The following is a 20,260-nucleotide window of genomic DNA, read 5'->3' as shown; positions in this document are numbered from 1 at the left end:
GGAGAAATCCTGTTTCTACTAAAAATACAAAATTAGCAGGGTGTAGTGGCGCATGCCCATAATCCCAGCTACTTAGGAGGCTGAGGCAGGAGAATCGCTTGAACCTGGGAGGTGGAGGTTGCAAAGGGCCAAGATCATGCCATTGTGCTCCAGTCTGGGCGACAAGAATGAAACTCCGTCTCAAAAAACAACAAAAAACCCAAAGTATAACTGGGCTTTTTGAGGAACATGAAACACGCCCAGTGTTTGAAGTAGAATAACTATCGAACTGTCCACAGGACTAAACTTTTTCTTCTTGAAAAAGCTCTACCAAAAAAAGTCACTGTCTTCTCCCTTGCCACAGAATATTAGACAGGAGGAGAAATGATATTCTGGGGCCCTTCATTCTACAGATGTTTGAGTGCTAATTGTATTCCAGATTCCCAAAAAGCTATTGCCAGGTATCTCTGGGGCTACTGATTTCCTGATCATAATACAATGGCCACCGACGGGCACTTCTTGGGCACACTCAGGGTGGGTAATCTCTCAGCAGCAGCGTGGATCTGGCATTCTTTTCCACGAATGCACCCGAGCTACTTGGTCACCAGTGGTAACACAGCAACCAGGGTTCCGAACGACCTAGGGAACCCCGTACCCTTCTGACTGGAATGGGGTTGGGCTATTGCTACACATCCTGGTGGAAGGGAGCCGTCATCCCTACCCTCGGTCTCTTAAAATCGGAACCACAAACAGCAACGAATCCCCTGCAGCCCCCGGTTCTCATACTGTCTGTATTCGACTCGCCAGCTTGGAGAGGTCTGGTAGAGAAAAGGAGTCTTTTTAGGTTTGACAACAAAGAGAAGAACTCAGGGCCGGGCATGGTGGCTCACGCCTGGAATCCCAGCACTGTGGGAGGCCAACGCGGATGGCACACCTGAGGTCGGGAGCTCAAGACCAGCCCGGCCAACATGGAGAAACCCCGTCTTCACTAAAAATACAAGATTAGCTGGGTGTGGTGGCGCATGCCTGTAATCCCTGCTGCTAGGGAGGCTGAGGCAGGAGAATCGTTTGAACCCGGGAGGTGGAGGATGCAGTGAGCCAAGACTGTGCCACTGTACTCCAGCCTGGGTGACAGAGACTCTGTCTCAAAAAAAAAAAAAAAGGCCAGGCTTACACCCGTAATCCCAGCACGTTGAGAGGCTGAATCACCTGAGGTTGGGAGTTCGAGACCAGCCTGGCAAACATGGAGAAACCCTGTCTCTACTAAAAATACAAAATTAGCCGGGCGTGGTGGTGTACGCCTGTAATCCCAGCTACTTGGGAGGCTGAGGCAGGAGAAATGCTTGAACCTGGGAGGCGGAGGTTGCAGTGAACCGAGATTACGCCTTTCCACTCCAGCCTGGGCAACAAGAGCGAAACTCCGTCTCAAAAACAACAACAACAACAACAGAAACTTAGAAGGAGGCATATGTGTTATAAAGTCTTTACTACAAGTTTGATTTTATCAGTGTTTGGTTAGTGACTCTGCCAAGAGTACAGAATGAAGGGCAGAGAATAAGGACTGGAAAACTGGCAGGAAACACACTGAGAACCGCCATCCCTGGAGGAAACTGCTCAATACAATGGCTCCATATTCACTTCTCTAGTCACGATTTATACTCCACCGATTTTCACAAAAGATTCAGGGAAGCTAGATACCGTAAGTGGAACCAGGCGTCTCTGGAGGTAAGCCGTCTTACTGATTTCTTGTTTTACAATTATTTTTCAATTACAGTGTAACTACTAAGAGTTTTAGCTCCCACTGGAGTGGTGCACACATCTCATTACGACTAAAACCACAGGAATGTTCCAGGGAAACAGACTATCATCATTGAGCGAGGTGGAATCCAGCCAAAACCCCAGGCTAACCTCCAGATGCCTGCAGATCAGCTAAAATCCTTTTAAAGGACTTAGACTCTCCAGATACTAGTTTTAAGTCTTTTCTGGGAACTAGGGATTGTATTGGAGGCCACTTAACTATTTCAAGAAATATCCACCAAAATAGGTGTCTCTCTGAGTGCAATGGTTTCTGAGTCCCTCCAGCCCTCATATCCCAGGCTTGGGACTGTTGGGAAAGTCCTGTCTCCTGTTGAAAGCTCAGCAGCAACAGAACCTGTTTAGTTTAGTTTTTTTTTTTTGAGACAGGGTCTTACTCTGTCACGCAGGCTGGAGTGCAATAGTGTGATCTTAGCTCACTGCAGCCTCAGTCTACCAGGCTCAGGTGATCCTATCTCAGCTTCTTGAGTAGGTGGGACTACAGGCATGTGCCACCATGCTTGGTGAATTAAAAAAAAATTTTTCTGTAGCGATACGGTCTCACTATATTGCCCAGGCTGGTTTTGAACTCCTGGGCTCAAGCGATCCTCCCTATCTCAGTGTCTCAAAGTACTGGGATTACAGGCGTGAGCCTCCACACCCGGCCAACTCAACGTACTAGGATTACAGGCGTGAGCCTCCCACCTCAGCCTCTCACAGTACCGGGATCACAGATATGAGCCTCTATGCCGGGCCTGCAGAACCTACATAGAACCCACACCTGGTCCGCAGAACCCACAACCGATCCACAGAACCCGCACACAGCAGCAGAACCTCATTTTTTTTTTGAGATGGAGTCTCACACTGTCATCCACGTTGGAATGCAGTAGAGCGATCTCAGTTCACCGCAACCTCCGCCTCCTGGGTTCAAGAGATTCTCCTGCCTCAGCCTCTCAAGTAGCTGGGATTATGGGCGCCTGCCATCACGCCCAGCTAGTTTTTGTATTTTTAGTAAAGACAGGGTTTCACGATGTTGGCCAGTCTGGTCTCGAACTCCTGACCTTGTGATCCGCCCCCCTCAGCCTCCCAAAGTGTCGGGATTGCAGGCGTGAGCCGCCTTGCCTGGCTGGCAAACAAAACCTCTTTATTTTTTTTTTTTAGACGGAGTCTCACTCTGTCGCCCAGGCTGGAGTGCAGTGGCACGATCTCCGATCACTGCAAGCTCCACCTCCCAGGTTCACGCCATTCTCCTGCCTCAGCCTCCCAAGTAGCTGGGACTACAGGCGCCGCCACCACACCTGGCTAATTTTTTGTATTTTTAGTAGAGACGGGGTTTCACAGCGTTAGCCAGGATGGTCTCGATCTCCTGACCTCGTGATCCGCCCGCCTCGGCCTCCCACAGTGCTGGGATTGCAGGCGTGAGCCGCCGCACCCGCCCGGCCATAACCTCTTTAACTTGTGTTCCATGGGCTCCTTTTCTGTGGGTCAAAATCCCCTTGGGACCCTAAACTCAAGACCTTACAAGGGTGGGTGGTAAGTCCAATAAACAGGATTTCATCTTCTGGAGCTCCTGGATTTCATCGTCCCACGGGCCACAGTGCAGCGACAGAACCTCCTCAGCCTTCTGTATTGTCCTCAGGGCTTCGGGTACTGCAAACCTGAGCCAGGGAGGTAAGAGGAGTTAGTTCACTGATTCGTGAGGCAAATGTTAACTGAGGGCCTACTCACACACTGTGAAGAACGTAAGATCATTTCTGTCATCAAGGATCTTACAATCTAGAAAAGTAAGTAAGACACTGTCACAAACACGCTGCAAAGCAGAATGAGAGAAAAAAGTTATAAAAGAGAGTATAGACTCCAGGATCCTGAGAACAAGAGGCAAATCTCAAAGCTTTTTTTTCTTTGAGACGGAGTTTCAGTCTTGTCGCCCAGGTAGTGGTGCGATCTCAGCTCACTGCAACCTCCGCCTCCCGGGTTCAAGTGATTCTCCCACCTCAGCCTCCTGAGTAGCTGGGATTACAAGCGTGCGCCACCACACCCGGCCTCAAAGTTTTCATCTGGTATTGACCACAGGTTTACACAGCAGTTTTCATCTTAGAGTGACCATCTTAGGGCTGACCTCTGACCTAACTCTGCCGCCCTTTCCCCTCTCTCTGACCAAACAGAATGTCTCTGTGTCTTGGGTATCGGGCCCACTCACCATTCATAGCCTTAGGCTGAATCTCTTTTTCTTTTTTTTGACACGGAGTCTCACTCTGTTGCCCAGGCTGGAGTGCAGTAACCGGATCTCGGCTCACTGCAAGCTCCGCCTCCCGGGTTCATGCCATTCTCCTGCCTCAGCCTTCCGAGTAGCTGGGACTACAGGTGCAGCCACCTCGCCCGGCTAGTTTTTTGTATTTTTTAGTAGAGACGGGGTTTCACCGTATTAGCCAGGATGGTCTCGATCTCCTGACCTCGTGATCCGCCCGTCTCAGCCTCCCAAAGTGCTGGGATGACAGGCTTGAGCCACCGAGGTTGAATCTTTAAACACTTTCTCACCAGGGCAGCTTTACCAAGGTTGGAGGTGTTCCCCCCAGAAATCCTGAAATTGGGCCCTAAATGGTCTCAGTAGCAAAAGTGGATTTGGCATTAGTGCATCCGTGTGCTGTTCTTTCCTTTTAACCTTCAAAGCAGGTTCCCCTGCTTAGAACAGAGGATTAAAAAAAAAAAAAAAAGCTGGGTGCGGTGGCTCATGCCTCCAATCCCAGCACATTGGGAGGCCGAGGCAGGTGGATCGCTTGAGGTTGGGAGCTGGAGACCAGACTGACCAACATGGAGAAAGCCTGTCTCTTAAAAAATATAAAATTAGCCGGGCGTGGTGGCAGGCACCTCTAATCCCAGCTACTCGGAAGGCTGAGGCAGGAGTATCACTTGAATCTGGGAGGCAGAGGTTGTGGTGAGCCGAGATCGCGCCATTGCACTCCAGCCTGGGTAACAAGAGTGAAACTCCATCTCAAAAAATAACAACAACAACAAAAAAGCAGGGTTTCTCAACCCTGATACTATTGACACTGTGGGCTGAATCCTTCTTTGCTGGGGCTGGTGGGGTGCACTGTCCTGTACACGGCAGGATGCTTAGCAGCACCTCTGGCCTCTTTCCACTAGCTGCCAGTAGCACCCCCCTTCCAAGTCATGACAATAAAAAATGTCTCCAGAGATCGCCTGAGCCCAGGAGTTTGAGGAAGCAGTGAGCTGTGACGGTGCCACTGCACTCCAGCCTGGGCAAGACAGCAAGACTCCTTCTCAAAAAAAAAAAAAAAAAGTCTCCAGGCAGTACCACATGTCTGGGGGTAAAATCAGCCCTGATTCCCTGGTTCAAGCAAATGCACTACAAGGAACAGGATGCAGAGTAGGGAGAAGGCAGAGAGCCTGGAGTTGAGAGTGCTGGGGATGAGACAGCCAAGGAGGCTGTGATGAACCCGAGAACAACGGGAAGGAACACTATCCTGGAGGTGGGTGGGGCTGCCCGGCCAAGTGCTCTCTGGGAAATTCACTTGAGATCTAAAAGCTTTCCCCATATCTCCCAGGAGGAATTCTTTTTTTTTTTTTTTTTTGAGACAGAGTCTCGCTCTGTCACTCAGGCTGGAGTGCAGTGGCACGATCTCGGCTCACTGCAAGCTCCGCCTCCCGGGAGGAAATTCTAAAGCGTTAAGTTTGTTAGCAAAACAGGCAAAGCTCTCTCCTAAAGAGGAAATAAAGAAGTTTCAACATGCTTTTAAAAACACCATAGAAAAAAAGTAATGCCCAGAAGAGCCTAGAAAAAGAACAGTGTGTGCCCTGTGAGGTGGGAAGAGGACTCACCCGTTGAAAAAGATCTGGGCCAGTTTGAAGAGCTCATGGCCCATTTCAACACTGGATGGCCCGTGGCGAACCTCCACCACGCGGAGACTCTTCTGTAGATGGGTGGCTGACTTTTGCCAGTCCCCTGTGAGAAGAGAAAAGTCTTATTCCAGAAAAGAACCACAGTCAACTGTGGATGCACATTTTTGGGGTGAGAAAACGGAATCAGAGGGGGAGCAGCGTCAGTTTACAGAGTGGGGGGTAACCAGGCAGGCAAGGACGGGGCCACGATGAAACACCCACAGCAGACTGTTCCTGACGCAGAACATGAAGGCTGACGCTGTACCTAAGGCAGCACAGGCCCGGGCCAGGCCATCCGCGATCTCTCCCACCATGGCGTGTTCTGCCCACAGGAAGCTCTCGGCATCACGCTGGCACCCCGACAGCAGCTGAACGGCTCGCTCTGTCAATTCAGAGGAAAGAGGCCTCACTACAGACATAAGCCCAGTCCTAGAAATGAGAACCCAGGTCTCAAATTCTCTGAATCAGCTGGGCTGAATGTGGAAATTCCCCTTGGCCTCCCTGGGTTGTCACCAACCCACAGTGTCTGTTCCAATAAAGCTGCTGTTCTCTTACATTTTCTCTGTCAGTGGAGAAAGGCGCTAGGGGAGGCTTTCCCACATTTACCCTGGGTTTACAACATCAACTTGCCAACTCGACCAACTCTACCTTCCACGTACGGCCATGATTTCTCTTGACCCTGAAATCTAAGCTAAAGGTCAGCTTTCATAAAGCAGGGAAAATACAATCCCATGACGTCAAGCTCTAAGGCGGGGTTTTCAAGGGCGATGGGGAGCTCCACAACTCTCTTTCTGAAAAAAGCAAGACACTCCTATCAGTTGGGCTCTCGCCCCACTGCTCTCCAGCACAAACCAGCTCTGACCAGGGCAGAACCGCCCTTCTAGGAAGTTATGCCGCTAGGCCCTGGAATTAAAATAAATGACACTGAACTTCTGGAACTGCACAAAGCTCACGGATGTCAGTGATGACCCATTAGCTGGCAGGGGTACTTCAACTTAGCAATCGGATGCAGAAGGAAACAAGAGCCGAAATCACCTGGCCCCTTTTCAAGGGCCCCACAGTAACAGGGCTGGTCAGGGTTTGGTCTCACTGGCCTATATAGCCATCTTGTGGCTGGCATGGGGATAATGACATTCAATTCTTCCATCAGTACTGAGTATCCTTGAGTCCAAAATGGTATCAGAATGAATAAAAGGGAAGGGGCTGGAGGACCAAAGCCGGGAGCCAGTCTCACCCAGTTCCCCATCTCTGAGAAGCTTCTGGGCCACTCCGACCTGCTGCTGAAGGTCCTGTAACCGAGAGACTAGGTCGTCTCTGCTGACGACGGATTCTGCACAAGGTCTGTTGCCACAGCGCAGCACGCCATCTCCCTGTGGAAGTCAGTTTTCTCTTTATTCCAGCGCCAGGGTCGGTTATCAACATTGCCTGTGCTTACATTATAGGATTGCTCCATAGTTTCTTACCTCATGGAGGAAAGAGACGCCTGTAATAACACATCACGACCAAACCCTGACAGAATTTGGTTTGATGGCGGCAGTTCTAATGAAGGCAGGCGTTGATCCCACCTGAGGTTTCATTCTTGGAACAGAACGGGGATAGTGCACCATTTCTGTCCATTTCTATAGCCCCTCTCGTCGCTTTTTGGGGCCAGGACTTTAGATGACGAACATTTCTAGTGGTTATGAAAAAGTCCTACGAAAACCAATAGAAAGGCCAGGCGCGGTGGCTCACGCCTGTAATGCCAGGACTCTGGGAGGCCGAGGTGGGCGGATCATGAGGTCAGGAGATCGAGACCATCCTGGTTAACACAGTGAACCCCATCTCTACCAAAAATACAAAAAATTAGCGGGGAGTGGTGGTCACGGGTGCCTGTAGTCCCAGCTACTCGGGAGGCTGAGGTCAGAGAATGGCGTGAATCAATCTGGGAGGCGGAGTTTGCAGTGAGCTGAGATCGCGCCACTACACTCCGGCCTGGGCGACAGAGCGACACTCCGTCTCACAAAAAAAAAAAAAAAAAAAAAAGAAAGAAAGAAAACCAATAGAAAGGCTGGGCGCGGTGGCTCACGCCTGTAATCCCACCGCTATGGGAGGCCGAGGCGGGTGGGTCTCTTGAGGCCAGGAGATTGAGACCAGTTTGGCCAACACAGAGAACATGGCCGACCCATCTCTACTGAAAATACAAAAATTAGCTGGGCGTGGTGGCGTATGCCTGTAATCCCAGCTACTGGGGAGGCTGAGGCAGGAGAATTGCCTGAATCTGGGAGGTTGAGGCTGTGGTAAGCGGAGATCGTGCCACTGCCCTCCAGCCTGGGTGATGGGGCGAGACCCCATCTCAGGGAAAAAAAAAAAAAAAAAGAAAACCAATAGAAAAAGGTGCTAGGTGTGATCGCCTACATTCGACCTCGGGTCTGCAAGTTTAGCTTTCTAACACAACCAGCTCTGCTTTCTAACACAACCAGCTCTGCGTTCTAACACAACCAGCTCCGCGTTCCACTCATGACTCTCCGAAGAAGGATACGGCACCTCTGGCAGAGGGGAAAACCTGAGGCGGGCATCTGCTGTGCTTCAAAGGCCAATATCTATTTTCTCATTTGGCAACAGCAACCCAGTTTCTCATGAGGATCCCTCTCACCCTCAGTCCCACGGCTGCTGCCCTACAGCTGAGGGTGTGGCATGTGGCTCACATATAGCTCCTTTCTCTGGCCCAAATGGCTGGAGGAAAACTATGTCGCCACAGTTCTCAGGTCAATGAAACTCAGTAGCATCTTTGCCCAGGCTGCTGTTAGAGTGGCGTGTGCTCTTATCCTCCCTGGCAGGAGGTCCGCAGGCTGCTGGCAGCTCTCCTGCACCATAACAGGGAAGTCTGTGTGAGGATGGGCCACCACGGAGAAAATGAAGCTGAGAGGGGTGGACAGAAAGCCCCTGGATCAAGCTGTATCTTAAGTAGCCTTATCCTGGAATTTTTTTCTTGAAATTTTTTTTTGGTAGAGACAGGGTCTTGCTATGTTGCCCAGGCTGGTCTCGAACTCCTGGCCTCCAAGTGATCTCCCCACCTCAGCCTCCCAAAGTGCTGGGAAATAGGCAAGTGTCACTGTGCCTGGCCTATCCTGGGACTTTTCAATGACTTACTTGAGCAAATAGATTCCTAGTCTCCCCCAAATCCCACACCAGTTCAGAAGGGATATTCTGTCCTTTATAAGAGAAACATTAAATGGAACCTTTCCCTGTGGTTTCTCTGGAGGGGAAGCAGTGTATGCGGATGACTGGCTACAATGGAGGATGACTGGCTACAATGGAGGCGGCTTCCTCCCAAACACTGATCACCCTCGGGCTGGAAAACGGACCTCCGGGAAAAGTAGAGGGGAGAGGAGACAATTACCTGCATGGGCGCTCTGCAACTGTTGCAACAGAATGCTTTCCACCTGGGCCCTGCAGCCATCCTGTGTGCCTCCGACTGACAAGCTGGACAGGTGCAGTCAAAGAAATACTGAGACCTCAGCTTCTGCTGCCTTTCGGTAACCCCCATCCGGCTCTTGTGAGGCCCTGGAGGGAGATCACCCTCAGCCAATATTGAAAGCAAGAGAGAGTCAAACACTACTTAAAAACCTTCAGCGTAGTGGAGGGTCTGGACAATTACTTATCATGGGACAGCTAACCTTTACTCAAACATTTGTGGAACTGGATACTAAAATAAGCTTCCAAGTTGCTGAGACAGGAAGAAAGAGAAGCCAAGAAGTTGTTCCTAGCCCATTTTCAGAATAGGAAATTTATAGTGATTAAACAGAGCAAGACATAGTTTAGCCACAATGGAGCCCTAGTACGAAGGCCCTTCCTTCCTTCCTCCCCTTCCTTGTTTTAGGCCTAAGTGTTCACTGCCTCTTCCAGGAAGCAGACAGTAGACAGGTGAAGTCACACGCCCGGTGGCTTGCTGACTCGCATCCCCCCGTCCTTTTCTGTCGGAGAAGGGCAGGACAGCAGCGCGGAGGGATGGCTCACCGTAGCAGTGCAGAATCTCTTGCCCCTTTCCAATCCGCTGTGATGCCCGGATGGTGGCGACAGTGCTAGTGAAGGACACGCTGGTGTTGGGGCTGCAGGAGTGGTTCAGGAGGCTGATGACAGGGAAGATGCCTGTGGCAAGGCGCACCTGCCTGCTGTCGGTAACGATGCTCCCTTTACATCCTGACAGGGCAAGAGGAAAGAAGGAAAAAGGTGTCAGGATATGAGAGCCCTGGCCTCGCCGTCTATTCCTCGGAAGATGAGCCGGGCAGCTAGGCCTGCAGCCCGTGTGAGTCATGGCGCCACGGCCGGATCCAAAGTAAATCAGATGGACCATGACTCACCGCAAGCGCTGGTCCCCAGGAAGCAAAGTGGATGAACCACACCAAGTCCACTGGAGTCCTGGAACCTGATGACTGTGTCTCTACACCACAAAATAGCCCAAGATGAGAACTTATAGAAAAGCAATAAAAAAGGAATGAAGAGTAGGGAGCGTTCTAGATAGTTTCAGGATGTTCCTGAGGGAGCACACAGAAACCAGAGCCCCTGTTGAGGTGACTTCCCAGAGTTTTAGAGCCCAAAGGCTTTTGTTTATCTGGTCTTTGGCTGGTTAATAGAACAAGCGACCTAGTTACTAACCCGAACTTTATATATTTAAGCAGGCCAGGCCCCGGGGCTCCTGCCTGTAACCCCGAGGCTCAGGCAGAAGGATTGCTTGAGCCTATGAGTTCAAGGCCAGCCTGGACAACACAGCTAGATTTGGTCTCTAAAAAAAAAATTAAAAAAATTAGCCAGCCATAGTGATGCATATCTGTAGTCCCAGCTACTCAGGAGGCTGAGGTGGGAGGATCAATTGAGCCCCGGAGTGAGAGGCTGCAGTGAGCCATTATCGCACCACTGCACTCCAGCCTCGGTGACAGCGGGCCCTGTCTGGGGAAAAAAAAAAAAAAAAAACCATAAAATAAAGAAATAAATAAATATTTTTAAGAAGTTTTACCATATTTGTAAAATTTATTATTTTTTTCTTTTTGGTCTTTTCAAGCCCATAGTAGTTTACTTTAAAATTTTGTTCATTTTGGCCAGGTGCAGTGGCTCACGCCTGTAATCTCAGCACTTTGGGAGGCCGAGGCAGGCAGATCACAAGGACAGGAGATCGAGACCATCCTGGCTAACACAGTGAAACCCCGTCTCTACTAAAAACACAAAAAATTAGCCGGGCGTGGTGGTGGGCGCCTATAGTCCCAGCTACTTGGGAGGCCGAGGCAGAATTGCTTGAACCCAGGAGGTGGAGGTTGCAGTGAGCCAAGATCGCGCCATGGCACTGCAGCCTGGGCGACAGAGTGAGACCCTGTCTCCAAAAAAAAAAAAAAAAAAAAAAAAATTTGTTCATTTCAGAAAAGAAAACATGGTGGCTAATTAGCTTTTTTTTTTTTTTTTTTTTTTTTTGAGCCGGAGTCTCGCTCTGCCGCCCAGGCTGGAGTGCAGTGGCCGGATCTCAGCTCACTGCAAGCTCCGCCTCCCGGGTTCACGCCATTCTCCTGCCTCAGCCTCCCAAGTAGCTGGGACTACAGGCGCCCACCACCTCGCCTGGCTAGTGTTCGCCAGGATGGGCTAATTAGCATTTTAAAAGTCCACTTATAACGTGTCACTTAGCCAGAGGCTCCACCTGTGCCGGTTTTTGTCAAAGTCATCTGTCCTAGGAGTATGTACAGTAATCTTGGGCATACAGAAATGCTTCAATTATCTTCAGTAGCCTCAGTTTAAGCATGAGGCAAATTATGTTTCCAACAAAACAGGTTGGAAGATAAAAGATACTAGTATTTAAGAGGAAACATTCAGTTTTCTGGAAAACTAGAAAAAGCATGAAATAATTGTGATTATCACCGAACACATGCCAGGAATCTCAAAAAAACCACTCACCAGGCTGGGCACCGTGGCTCTTACCTATAATCCCAGCACTTTGGAAGGCTGAGGTGGACGGATCACCTCAGGTCAGAAGTTTGAGAGTAGCCTGGCCAAAACGGCAAAACCCTGTCTCTACTAAAAATACAAAAATTAACTGGGCATGGTGGCATGCGCCTGTAGTCCCCGCTACTCTGGAGGCTGAGGTACAAGAATTGCTTGAATCCAGGAGGCAGAGGTTGCAGTGAGCCAACATCACACCACTGCACTCCAGCCTGGGTAACAGAGCAAAACTCTGTCTCACAAAACAAAAAAATTCACAAAGAAATAAATAGTCTAGGTATAAATGTAATGGATAAAGAAAATATTACGAATCATTGCGTGAAAATGTTTTATAGGCTGGGTGCTGTGGCTCATGCCTGTAATCCCAGCACTTTGGGAGGATGAGGCAGGAGGATCACTTGAGGTCAGGAGTTTGAGATAAGCCTGGCCAACATGGTGAAACCTCGTCTCTACTAATATAAAAACTTAGCTGAGCGTGGTGGTGTGCACCAGTAATCCCTGCTACTTGGGAGGCTGAAGCTGGAGAACCACTTGAAACTGGGAGGCAAAGGTTGCAGTGAGCCAAGATCGCACCACTGCACTCCAGCCTGGGTGCCAGAGCGAGACTCTGTCTCCAAAAAAAAAAAAAAATTAGTTTTATAAAGGAAAACACTAAATGTAGGAATAATAGGAATAATGTTGTCTCTCTGGAGGCAATTCTACTATCTGTTGCTAAGATACAAGAATAGAGCAAGTAAATACATTTCACAGGGAATCCAAATGACTCAATTCTAGTTAATAATTCTACAAATTGTATTAAAATCTCTCATCAGAGCTTCTCCGAAGTGCCTCACTGATTTTGTTTCTCCTTCTCCGCCTTGTTCAATGCCCACCTTCTGGTGTATGTGCCAACGAGCAGTGAAAATGCTAAAAGGCAGGTGGCAGGAAGGAGCCGGCCAGGGCACGGACAATCTGTAGTCTGAATAATCAGCGTGTGCATCATTAAAAGTGGACTTGCATTGCCAACTACTGATAACTGGCAATCTATATTAGAACCGCTGCTAAAATTTTCCAGAAAAGCATGATCCCACTACAGTGAGTAATGTCAGCTTTGTGAATTATTTTTAGATTACCCTCTGACAGAAGTAGGCCCAGGAACTGTGGGTATTTATGTCAGCGTTAAATCTCTAATTATTTCTAAAAAATTAAGTATCGATTTTTTAAAATTACTCAATATTTTGCATTAATCATCTATTAGTAGAGATAACAGAAAGTGAGAATATGTATGTACTTCATCAACCAAATTTATTCTGTGACATTTTGTATTAAAATAAAGAGGGAGTGACTCTATACCAAAAGGGTATCTTGCTAATATCCCTAGTGTGTTTATTTTTTATTTATTTATTTATGAGACATAGTCTCACTCTGTTGCCCAGGCTAGAATGCAGTGGCATGACCTAGGCTCACTGCAACCTCCGCCTCCTGAGTTCAAATAATTCTCCTGCCTCAGCCTCCCGAGTAGCTGGGATTACAAGCGGCCACCACGACTGGCTAATTTTTGTGTTTTTAGTAGAGATAGGGTTTCACCATGTTGGCCAGGCTGGTCTCGAACTCCTGACCTCATGATCCACCCGCCTTGGCCTCCCAAAGTGTTGGGATTACAGGCGTAAGCCACCGTGCCTGGCCATCCCTAGTACATTTAAACTGGGATTCAAGTAAAGAAAAAAAGATTCATTCACAATACTTTGAGAATATACATCCTCTGATATATATTTTGCATAATGAGAAAATTGTGAGTGTGTGTCTAATCAAGGACCCAAACTAAAGATAGATTCCTTCGGCCAGGTGCGGTGGCTCACGCCTGTAATCCCAGCACTTTGGGAGGCCGAGGCAGGTGGATCATGAGGTCAGGAGTTCGAGACCATCCTGGCCAACATGGTGAAACCCCATCTCTACTAAAAATAGAAAAAACTAGCTGGGTGTGGTGGCGGGCGCCTGTAGTCCCAGCTACGTGGGAGGCTGAGGCAGGAGAATGACATGAACCCGGGAGGCAGAGTTTGCAGTGAGTGGAGATCATGCCAGTGAACTCCAGCCTGGGTGACAGAGCGAGACTCCATCTCAAAAAAAAATAAATCAAAATCAAAATAAAAATAAATAAATAAATAAAAAGATTTCTTCATTGCTAAAGAGTGAAAGCAATGGGCAGTGAATGGATGGGAAGTGGCATGACACAGAAACCCAGTAAAACGTGTTATGACAGGAATCCAGATAGATCACGAAGGTACCATTCCCACTGAGACAGAGCCACATGTCACGGTCTAGAAAATCATCACTGGCCAGTTCTGTCCCTTGAGATAAGCCCTGGTGAGAGGTTTCTGGGGAACTTTGATTAAATAGGATTTATGCAAAGATAGTAACATACATTTGCATAGGTTTTTGTCAAAGTCTATCCTAGTTAACACTTTAATCCTTCACCTGCACTGCTAATGAAACAGATGCTAATGAAATTCAATGAGAACACTAAATTGGGAGGCATCAGAACCCCGAAGAAATAATAAAAAGGGATATAATAAGATTAGAAATATGAGCAGACTAAAACAAAATGAGATGAAATTTAAAAATGAAAGTGAACCTTGCTGGTGGGCGCGAAACAGTGGAACTTTCCTGCAGGGCAATTTTGCAAGATGTATCAAGTGCCTTAAAAAGGGTCACAGGAGGCCGGGTGCAGTGGCTCACGCCTGTAATCCCAGTACTTTGGGAGGCTGAGGTGGGAGGATCGCTTGAGCCCAGGACCTCAAGGTTACAGTGAGCTATGATAGCCCCACTGCACTCCAGCCTACGTGACAGAGTGAGACCCTGTCAAAAAGAAAAAGAAAAAAAAGCCACTAATTGAAATTACAAAAGGAATATGTGGTAGTCAGAGAAAAATTTTAAAAATTGAACATTACAGAGAAAATGACAGTCACCTGTAATGCCATCACGCAGATATAACATGTTGTCTTTAAATCCTAACCTAAAATGCATTTTAGAATTAAAAATACAGGTCTGGCACGGTGGCTCACCCCTGTGATCCCAGCACTTTGGGAGGCCGAGGCAGGAGGATCACTTGAGCTCAGGAGTTTGAGACCAGCCTGGGCAATGTGGCAAAACCCTGTCTCTACAAAAAATACAAAAGTTAGCCCAGTGTGGTGGTGCACACCTGAGCCCAGCTACTTGGGTGCCTGAGGAGGGAGGACCACTTGAACCCTGGAGGTCGAGGCTTCAGTGATCTGAGATCGTGCCACTGCACTCCAGCCAGGGCAAGAGACCCTGTCTCAAAAAACAAAAACAAAACTAATAAAACAACTTGCTGCTGTGATAGGCCCACAAGAGTATCTGGTTTTAATTACTAGAGAGAGGTTAGAGAGTGACTGTTTTCATGTATCACTATTTTATCATTATCAATAAATAACATCGATCATGACCGATTTTGTGTATCATTATCAATACAGTGCTTGCGCATTTGTGCTTTTAACAGCTGTACTGAGGCCGGGCGCGGTGGCTCAAGCCTGTAATCCCAGCACTTTGGGAGGCCGAGACGGGCGGATCACGAGGTCAGGAGATCGAGACCATCCTGGCTAACATGGTGAAACCCTGTCTCTACTAAAAAACACAAAAAACTAGCCGGGTGAGGTGGCGCGCGCCTGTAGTCCCAGCTACTCGGGAGGCTGAGGCAGGAGAATGGCGTAAAACCCGGGAGGCGGAGCTTGCAGTGAGCTGAGATCCGGCCACTGCACTCCAGCCCGGGTGACAGAGCGAGACTCCGTCTCAAAACAAAAACAAAAACAAAAACAAAAAAAAACAGCTGTACTGACATAGAATCCGTCTACCATAAAATTCACTTACGGGTACGATTCAGTGCTTTTTTGGGGGGAAATTTACATGATTGGGCAAACAGGACCACAACCGGTTTTACATTTTCATCATTATGCACGTTTTTATTTTTATCTTGCTTTTTTTAGACAGGGTCTCACTCCGTTGCCCAGGCTGTCGTGCAATGGGCTGACCTCAGCTCACTGCGGCCTTGACCTCCTGGGCCCAAGTTGTCCTCCCACCTCAGACTCCCGAGTAGCTGCGACCACAAGCGCGCACCATCACGCTCAGCTAATTTTTGTAGACACAGTTTAGCCATGTTGCCCAGGGTGGTCTCTAATTCCTGGGCTCAAGTAATCCTCCCGCCTCAGCCTTCCAAAGTGCTGGGATTACAGGTGTGAGCCACTGTGCCTGGCCGCTATGCATATTTCTAAACGTTGATTTTAAGAGCTGTATAGTTGCTAGAGATGTTCCCTCATTTTGTCCATTTACATCTTAATTTTTGTTTATGAGGTTTTTTTCGGGGGGAGGTTGTTAAAACAATGACAATTTCATTTGTTCACAATTCTGTACCGCAGCAGTTTTGGCTCAGCTCAGTTGAATATTTTTTTTTTTTCCTGCTAGTTTTGCCTGGGGCTTACTCACATGCCTGCATTCCTGTGGCAGGTGGTCTTTTATCCTCAAGGCAGCCAGCCCAGGCTTGTTCACAGGGCTACAGTATCATTCCAAGACGGTGACAGTGGAGGCAATTAAGGCTTAGACTCCAAAGTTACATAATGTCACTTCTGTCTATTGGTCAAAGCAACTTACAGAGCTAGCCCAGATTCAAGGGAAGGGGGAAAAAAAAAACTCCTTTTTTTTTTTTTTTTTGAGACGGAGTCTTGCTCTGCCACCCAGGCTGGAGTGCAGTGGCCGGATCTCAGCTCACTGCAAGCTCCGCCTCCCGGGTTTACGCCATTCTCCTGCCTCAGCCTTCCGAGTAGCTGGGACTACAGGCGCCCGCCTCGTCGCCCGGCTAGTTTTTTGTATTTTTAAGTAGAGACAGGGTTTCACCGTATTAGCCAGGATGGTCTCGATCTCCTGACCTCGTGATCCACCCGTCTCGGCCTCCCAAAGTGCTGGGATTACAGGCTTGAGCCACCGCGCCCGGCCAAAAACTCCACTCTTTAACAAGAGAAGCAGCAACGTCAAGCTGCAAAGAGGCAACTTACAGGGATGGAAGAAATTGTGGTCATGTTTGCAAACAGCCTTCCCCAGAGGTTCTGAGGCTTATCCAATCTCATCATGTCCATGATGACACTGAGATACACAGAAGTTCAGCAGATTAGGTCTTCTGCCTCTCAGTGTGGTGTTTTTTTTTTTTTTTTTTTTGAGACGAAGTTTCGCTCTTGTTGCCCAGGCTGGAGTGCAGTGGTGTGATCTCGGCTCACTGCAACCTCTGCCTCCCGGATTCAAGCGATTCTCCTGCCTTGGGCTCCTGAGTAGCTGGGACTACAGGTGCCCTCCACCTCGCCTGGCTAATTTTGTGTATTTTTAGTAGAGACAGGGTTTCACTGTGTTAGCCAGGATGGTCTCCATCTCCTGATCTTGTGATCCGTGCCTCGGCCTCCCAAAATGCTGGGATTACAGGAGTGAGCCACCGCGCCCGGCCAACGAGCTGTTCTTCTGTTGTTGTTCCCAGTGGTGGGGTCTTGCTATGTTGTCCAGGCTGGTCTCAAACTCCAGGGCTCAAGTGTTCCTCCTGCCTCAGCCTCCTCTCTATCCATAGAGAGAGACTTGCTCTGTCGCCCTGGCTGGCGAGCAATGGCGCAAGCTCAGCTCACTGCAACCTCCACCTTCCAGGTTCAAGCAATTGTCCTGCCTCAGCCTCCCGAGTAGGTGGGATTACAGGCACCTGCCATCACGCCCGGCTAATTTTTGTACTTTTAGTAGAGATGGGGTTTCACCATGTTGGCCAGGCTGGTCTCAAACTCCTGACCTCAGGTGATCCGCCCGCCTCAGCCTCCCAAAGTGTTGGGATTACAGGTGTGAGCCACCGTGCCTGGCCTGTTGAGACAGGGTCTCACTCTGTCAACCAAGATAGAGTGCAACGGCACCATCATAGCTTACTGCAGCCTTGACTTCCTGGCTCTAGAGATCTTCCCACCTCGGCTTCCTGAGTGGCTGAGACCACAGGCGTGTGCCACCGTGCCCAGCTAATTTTTAAACTTTTTTGTAAAGATGGGCTCTTGCTGTGTTTCCCAGACTGGTCTCCAACTCCTGGGCTCAAGCGATTCTCCCACCTCAGTCTCCCAAAGTGCTGGGATTGCAGGCGTGAGCCACTGTGCTCGGCTTTGATCCGTTCTTGAGAGATGTTTCTTTTCTTTTTTTGAATTATGGTTAAATATGTTTCTTAAAAGTTTTAAAGAATTCACATGGAAACAAATGGATCTGGCTTATTTTTATGGAAATATTTTGATAACTTGACTCTTCTATAATTACTGGTTTTTTAAAGTGCTTTCCTCCTTCTGGGACAATTTAGGCAATTTTTTTTTTCTTTTTTAAAAATTATTATTATTTTTTAACAAACAGGGTCTCATCGTGTTGCCCAGGCTGGTCTTGAACTCCTGGACTCAGGCAATTCTCCCACCTTGGCCTTCCAAAATGGTGGGATTACAGGAGTGAGCCCCCGTGCCTGGCTTTTTTCATATTTTTTAGTAGAGATGGGGTTTCACCGTGTTAGCCAGGATGGTCTCGATCTCCTGACCTCATGATCCGCCTGTCTCGGCCTCCCAAAGTGCTGGGATTACAGGCTTGAGCCACCGCGCCCGGCTTTTTTTTTTTTTAATTTAATCCCAACAGGGGATCTTGCTCTGACGCCCAGGCTGGGGTCCAGTGGCACGGTCACAGCTCACTGCAGCCCTGAACGCGGGCTCAAGCCATCCTCCCAGGCCAACCTCCTGAGTAGCTGGGACGACAGGTGCATGCCACCATGACTGGCCTTTTTACTTTACGTTTTGTAGAGATGGGGTTCTTACTCTCTTTCCCAGACTGATCTCAAACTTGTAGCTTCAAGTGATCCTCCTTCCTCAATTCCTAAACTATTGGGATTACAGGTGTGAGCCACAGTGCCGGCCTGGTTTTTTTTTTTTTGAGACGGAGTCTTGCTCTGACGCCCAGGCAGGATTGCAGTGGCGTGATCGCGACTCACTGCAACCTCCGCTTTCCGGGTTCAAGTAATTCTCCTGTCTCAGCCTCCCAAGTAGCTGGGACTACAGGTGCATGCCACCATGCCTGGCTAATTTTTGTACTTTTAGTAGAGACGGGGTTTCACCATGTTGCCCAGGATGTTCTCAAACTCCTCACCTCAGGTGATCCACCAGCCTTGGCCTTCCAAAGTGGTGGGATTACAGGCATGACTGTGCCTGGCCTGTGAGCTGTTTTTTTTTTTTTTTTTTTTTTAATGTTTTCTGCTAGAACTATGGGAAAGGTATACAATCATTTTAAAATTTAATCGTATAACAGGACCACTGTGTAAGTGTTTTTAATGTTAAAAAATCAGAAAAGTTCAAATAAGAGAGTAGCAATCACCTGTATTTCCACTTTCAGAATTAATCACTGTTCAGATTTTGGTATTTTTGCTTCTACTGTTTCTTCTCTATACATACATATTTTAAAAACATTACATAAACAATAAATGACGCATAAAACATTAGAACCTCATAAAGCCAATGTTTCCAAACCACTTTCCATGACCCCAAGCTGTATTATAATACGTATCTATCCAGTTTTTTTTTTTTTCCCCCGAGACAGAGTCTCACTCACTCTGTCACCCAGGCAGGAGTACAGTGGCGCGATCTCAGCTCACTGCAAGCTTCGCCTCCCGGGTTTACGCCATTCTCCTGCCTCAGCCTCCTGAGTAGCTGGGACTACAGGCGCCCGCCACCACGCCTGGCTAGTTTTTTTTTTCTTGTATTTTTTAGTAGAGACGGGGTTTCACCGCGTTAGCCAGGATGGTCTCGATCTCCTGACCTCGTGATCCGCCCGTCTCAGCCTCCCAAAGTGCTGAGATTACAGGCGTGAGCCACCGCGCCTGGCCTCTACCCAGTTCTTATTAGCCAAAGAATAAACATGTCTTTTCCTTTTTTTTTTTTTTTGAGACAGGTTCTGTCTCTGTTGCCCAGGCCCTAGTGCAGCGGTGCAACTCATGTCTCAAGGAAGCCTCCAACTCCTAGGCTCAAGCGATCCTCCCGCCTCAGCTTCCCAAGTAGCTGGGACCACAGGCACACGCCACCATGCCTGGCTTTTTTTTTTTTTTTTAGAGATGGGATCTTGATATGTGGCCTAGTATGGTCTCAAATTGCTCGGCTCAAGCAATCTGCCCACCTCAGCCACCCAAAGTGCTGGGATTAAAGGCGTGACCCGCTGCAGCTAGCTTCAGGTATTCTTTTTTATTTGAGACGGAGTCTTGCTCTGTCGCCCGGGCTGGAGTGCAGTGGCCGGATCTCAGCTCACTGCAAGCTCCGCCTCCCAGGTTCACACCATTCTCCTGCCTCAGCCTCCTGAGTTGCCGGGGACTACAGGTGCGCGCCACCATGCCCAGCTAATTTTTGTATTTTTAGTAGAGATGGCGTTTCACCATGTTGGCCAGGATGGTCTCTATCTCTTGACCTCATGATCCGCCCTCCTCGGCCTCCCAAAGTGCTGGGATAATAGGTATGAGCCACCGCACCCGGTCCTATTAAGTATTTTAAAGGCAAGACATGGAATCAAGAGTTGGTAACTTTCTGCCATTTAATCGGGAAGCCCCATATAT

At 48.5% G+C, this 20,260-nt stretch overlaps 1 protein-coding gene across 7 annotated transcripts in view; it reads right to left on the bottom strand.

Moving 5' to 3' along the window:
* Window positions 1–1,446: 1,446 nt before the first annotated feature.
* Window positions 1,447–20,260, bottom strand: part of SMYD4 (SET and MYND domain containing 4) — a 47,022-nt gene continuing 28,208 nt past the window's right edge. For 6 of the 7 annotated variants that reach the window (XM_033185145.1, XM_033185144.1, XM_033185146.1 and 3 more), the window contains 6 exons: window positions 9,670–9,852; window positions 9,053–9,216; window positions 6,908–7,043; window positions 5,939–6,055; window positions 5,614–5,737; window positions 1,447–3,431 (listed from right to left, as the gene is read on the bottom strand). In XM_033185145.1, the coding sequence (XP_033041036.1) occupies window positions 3,284–3,431; window positions 5,614–5,737; window positions 5,939–6,055; window positions 6,908–7,043; window positions 9,053–9,216; window positions 9,670–9,852 (872 nt within the window). In that variant the 3' untranslated portion in view covers window positions 1,447–3,283. Of the gene's footprint in view, window positions 3,432–5,613; window positions 5,738–5,938; window positions 6,056–6,907; window positions 7,044–8,357; window positions 8,517–9,052; window positions 9,217–9,669; window positions 9,853–20,260 lie in introns of those variants that run through there. The other variant, XM_033185148.1, reaches the window with a different exon arrangement.

This window comes from Trachypithecus francoisi, unplaced genomic scaffold, assembly GCF_009764315.1.
Source record: "Trachypithecus francoisi isolate TF-2019V2 unplaced genomic scaffold, Tfra_2.0 Lachesis_group20, whole genome shotgun sequence".
In the NCBI taxonomy this organism is placed as follows: domain Eukaryota; kingdom Metazoa; phylum Chordata; class Mammalia; order Primates; family Cercopithecidae; genus Trachypithecus; species Trachypithecus francoisi.
Note: the sequence above shows the minus strand (reverse complement) of the source record. Positions and strands in the feature narration are given on the sequence as shown.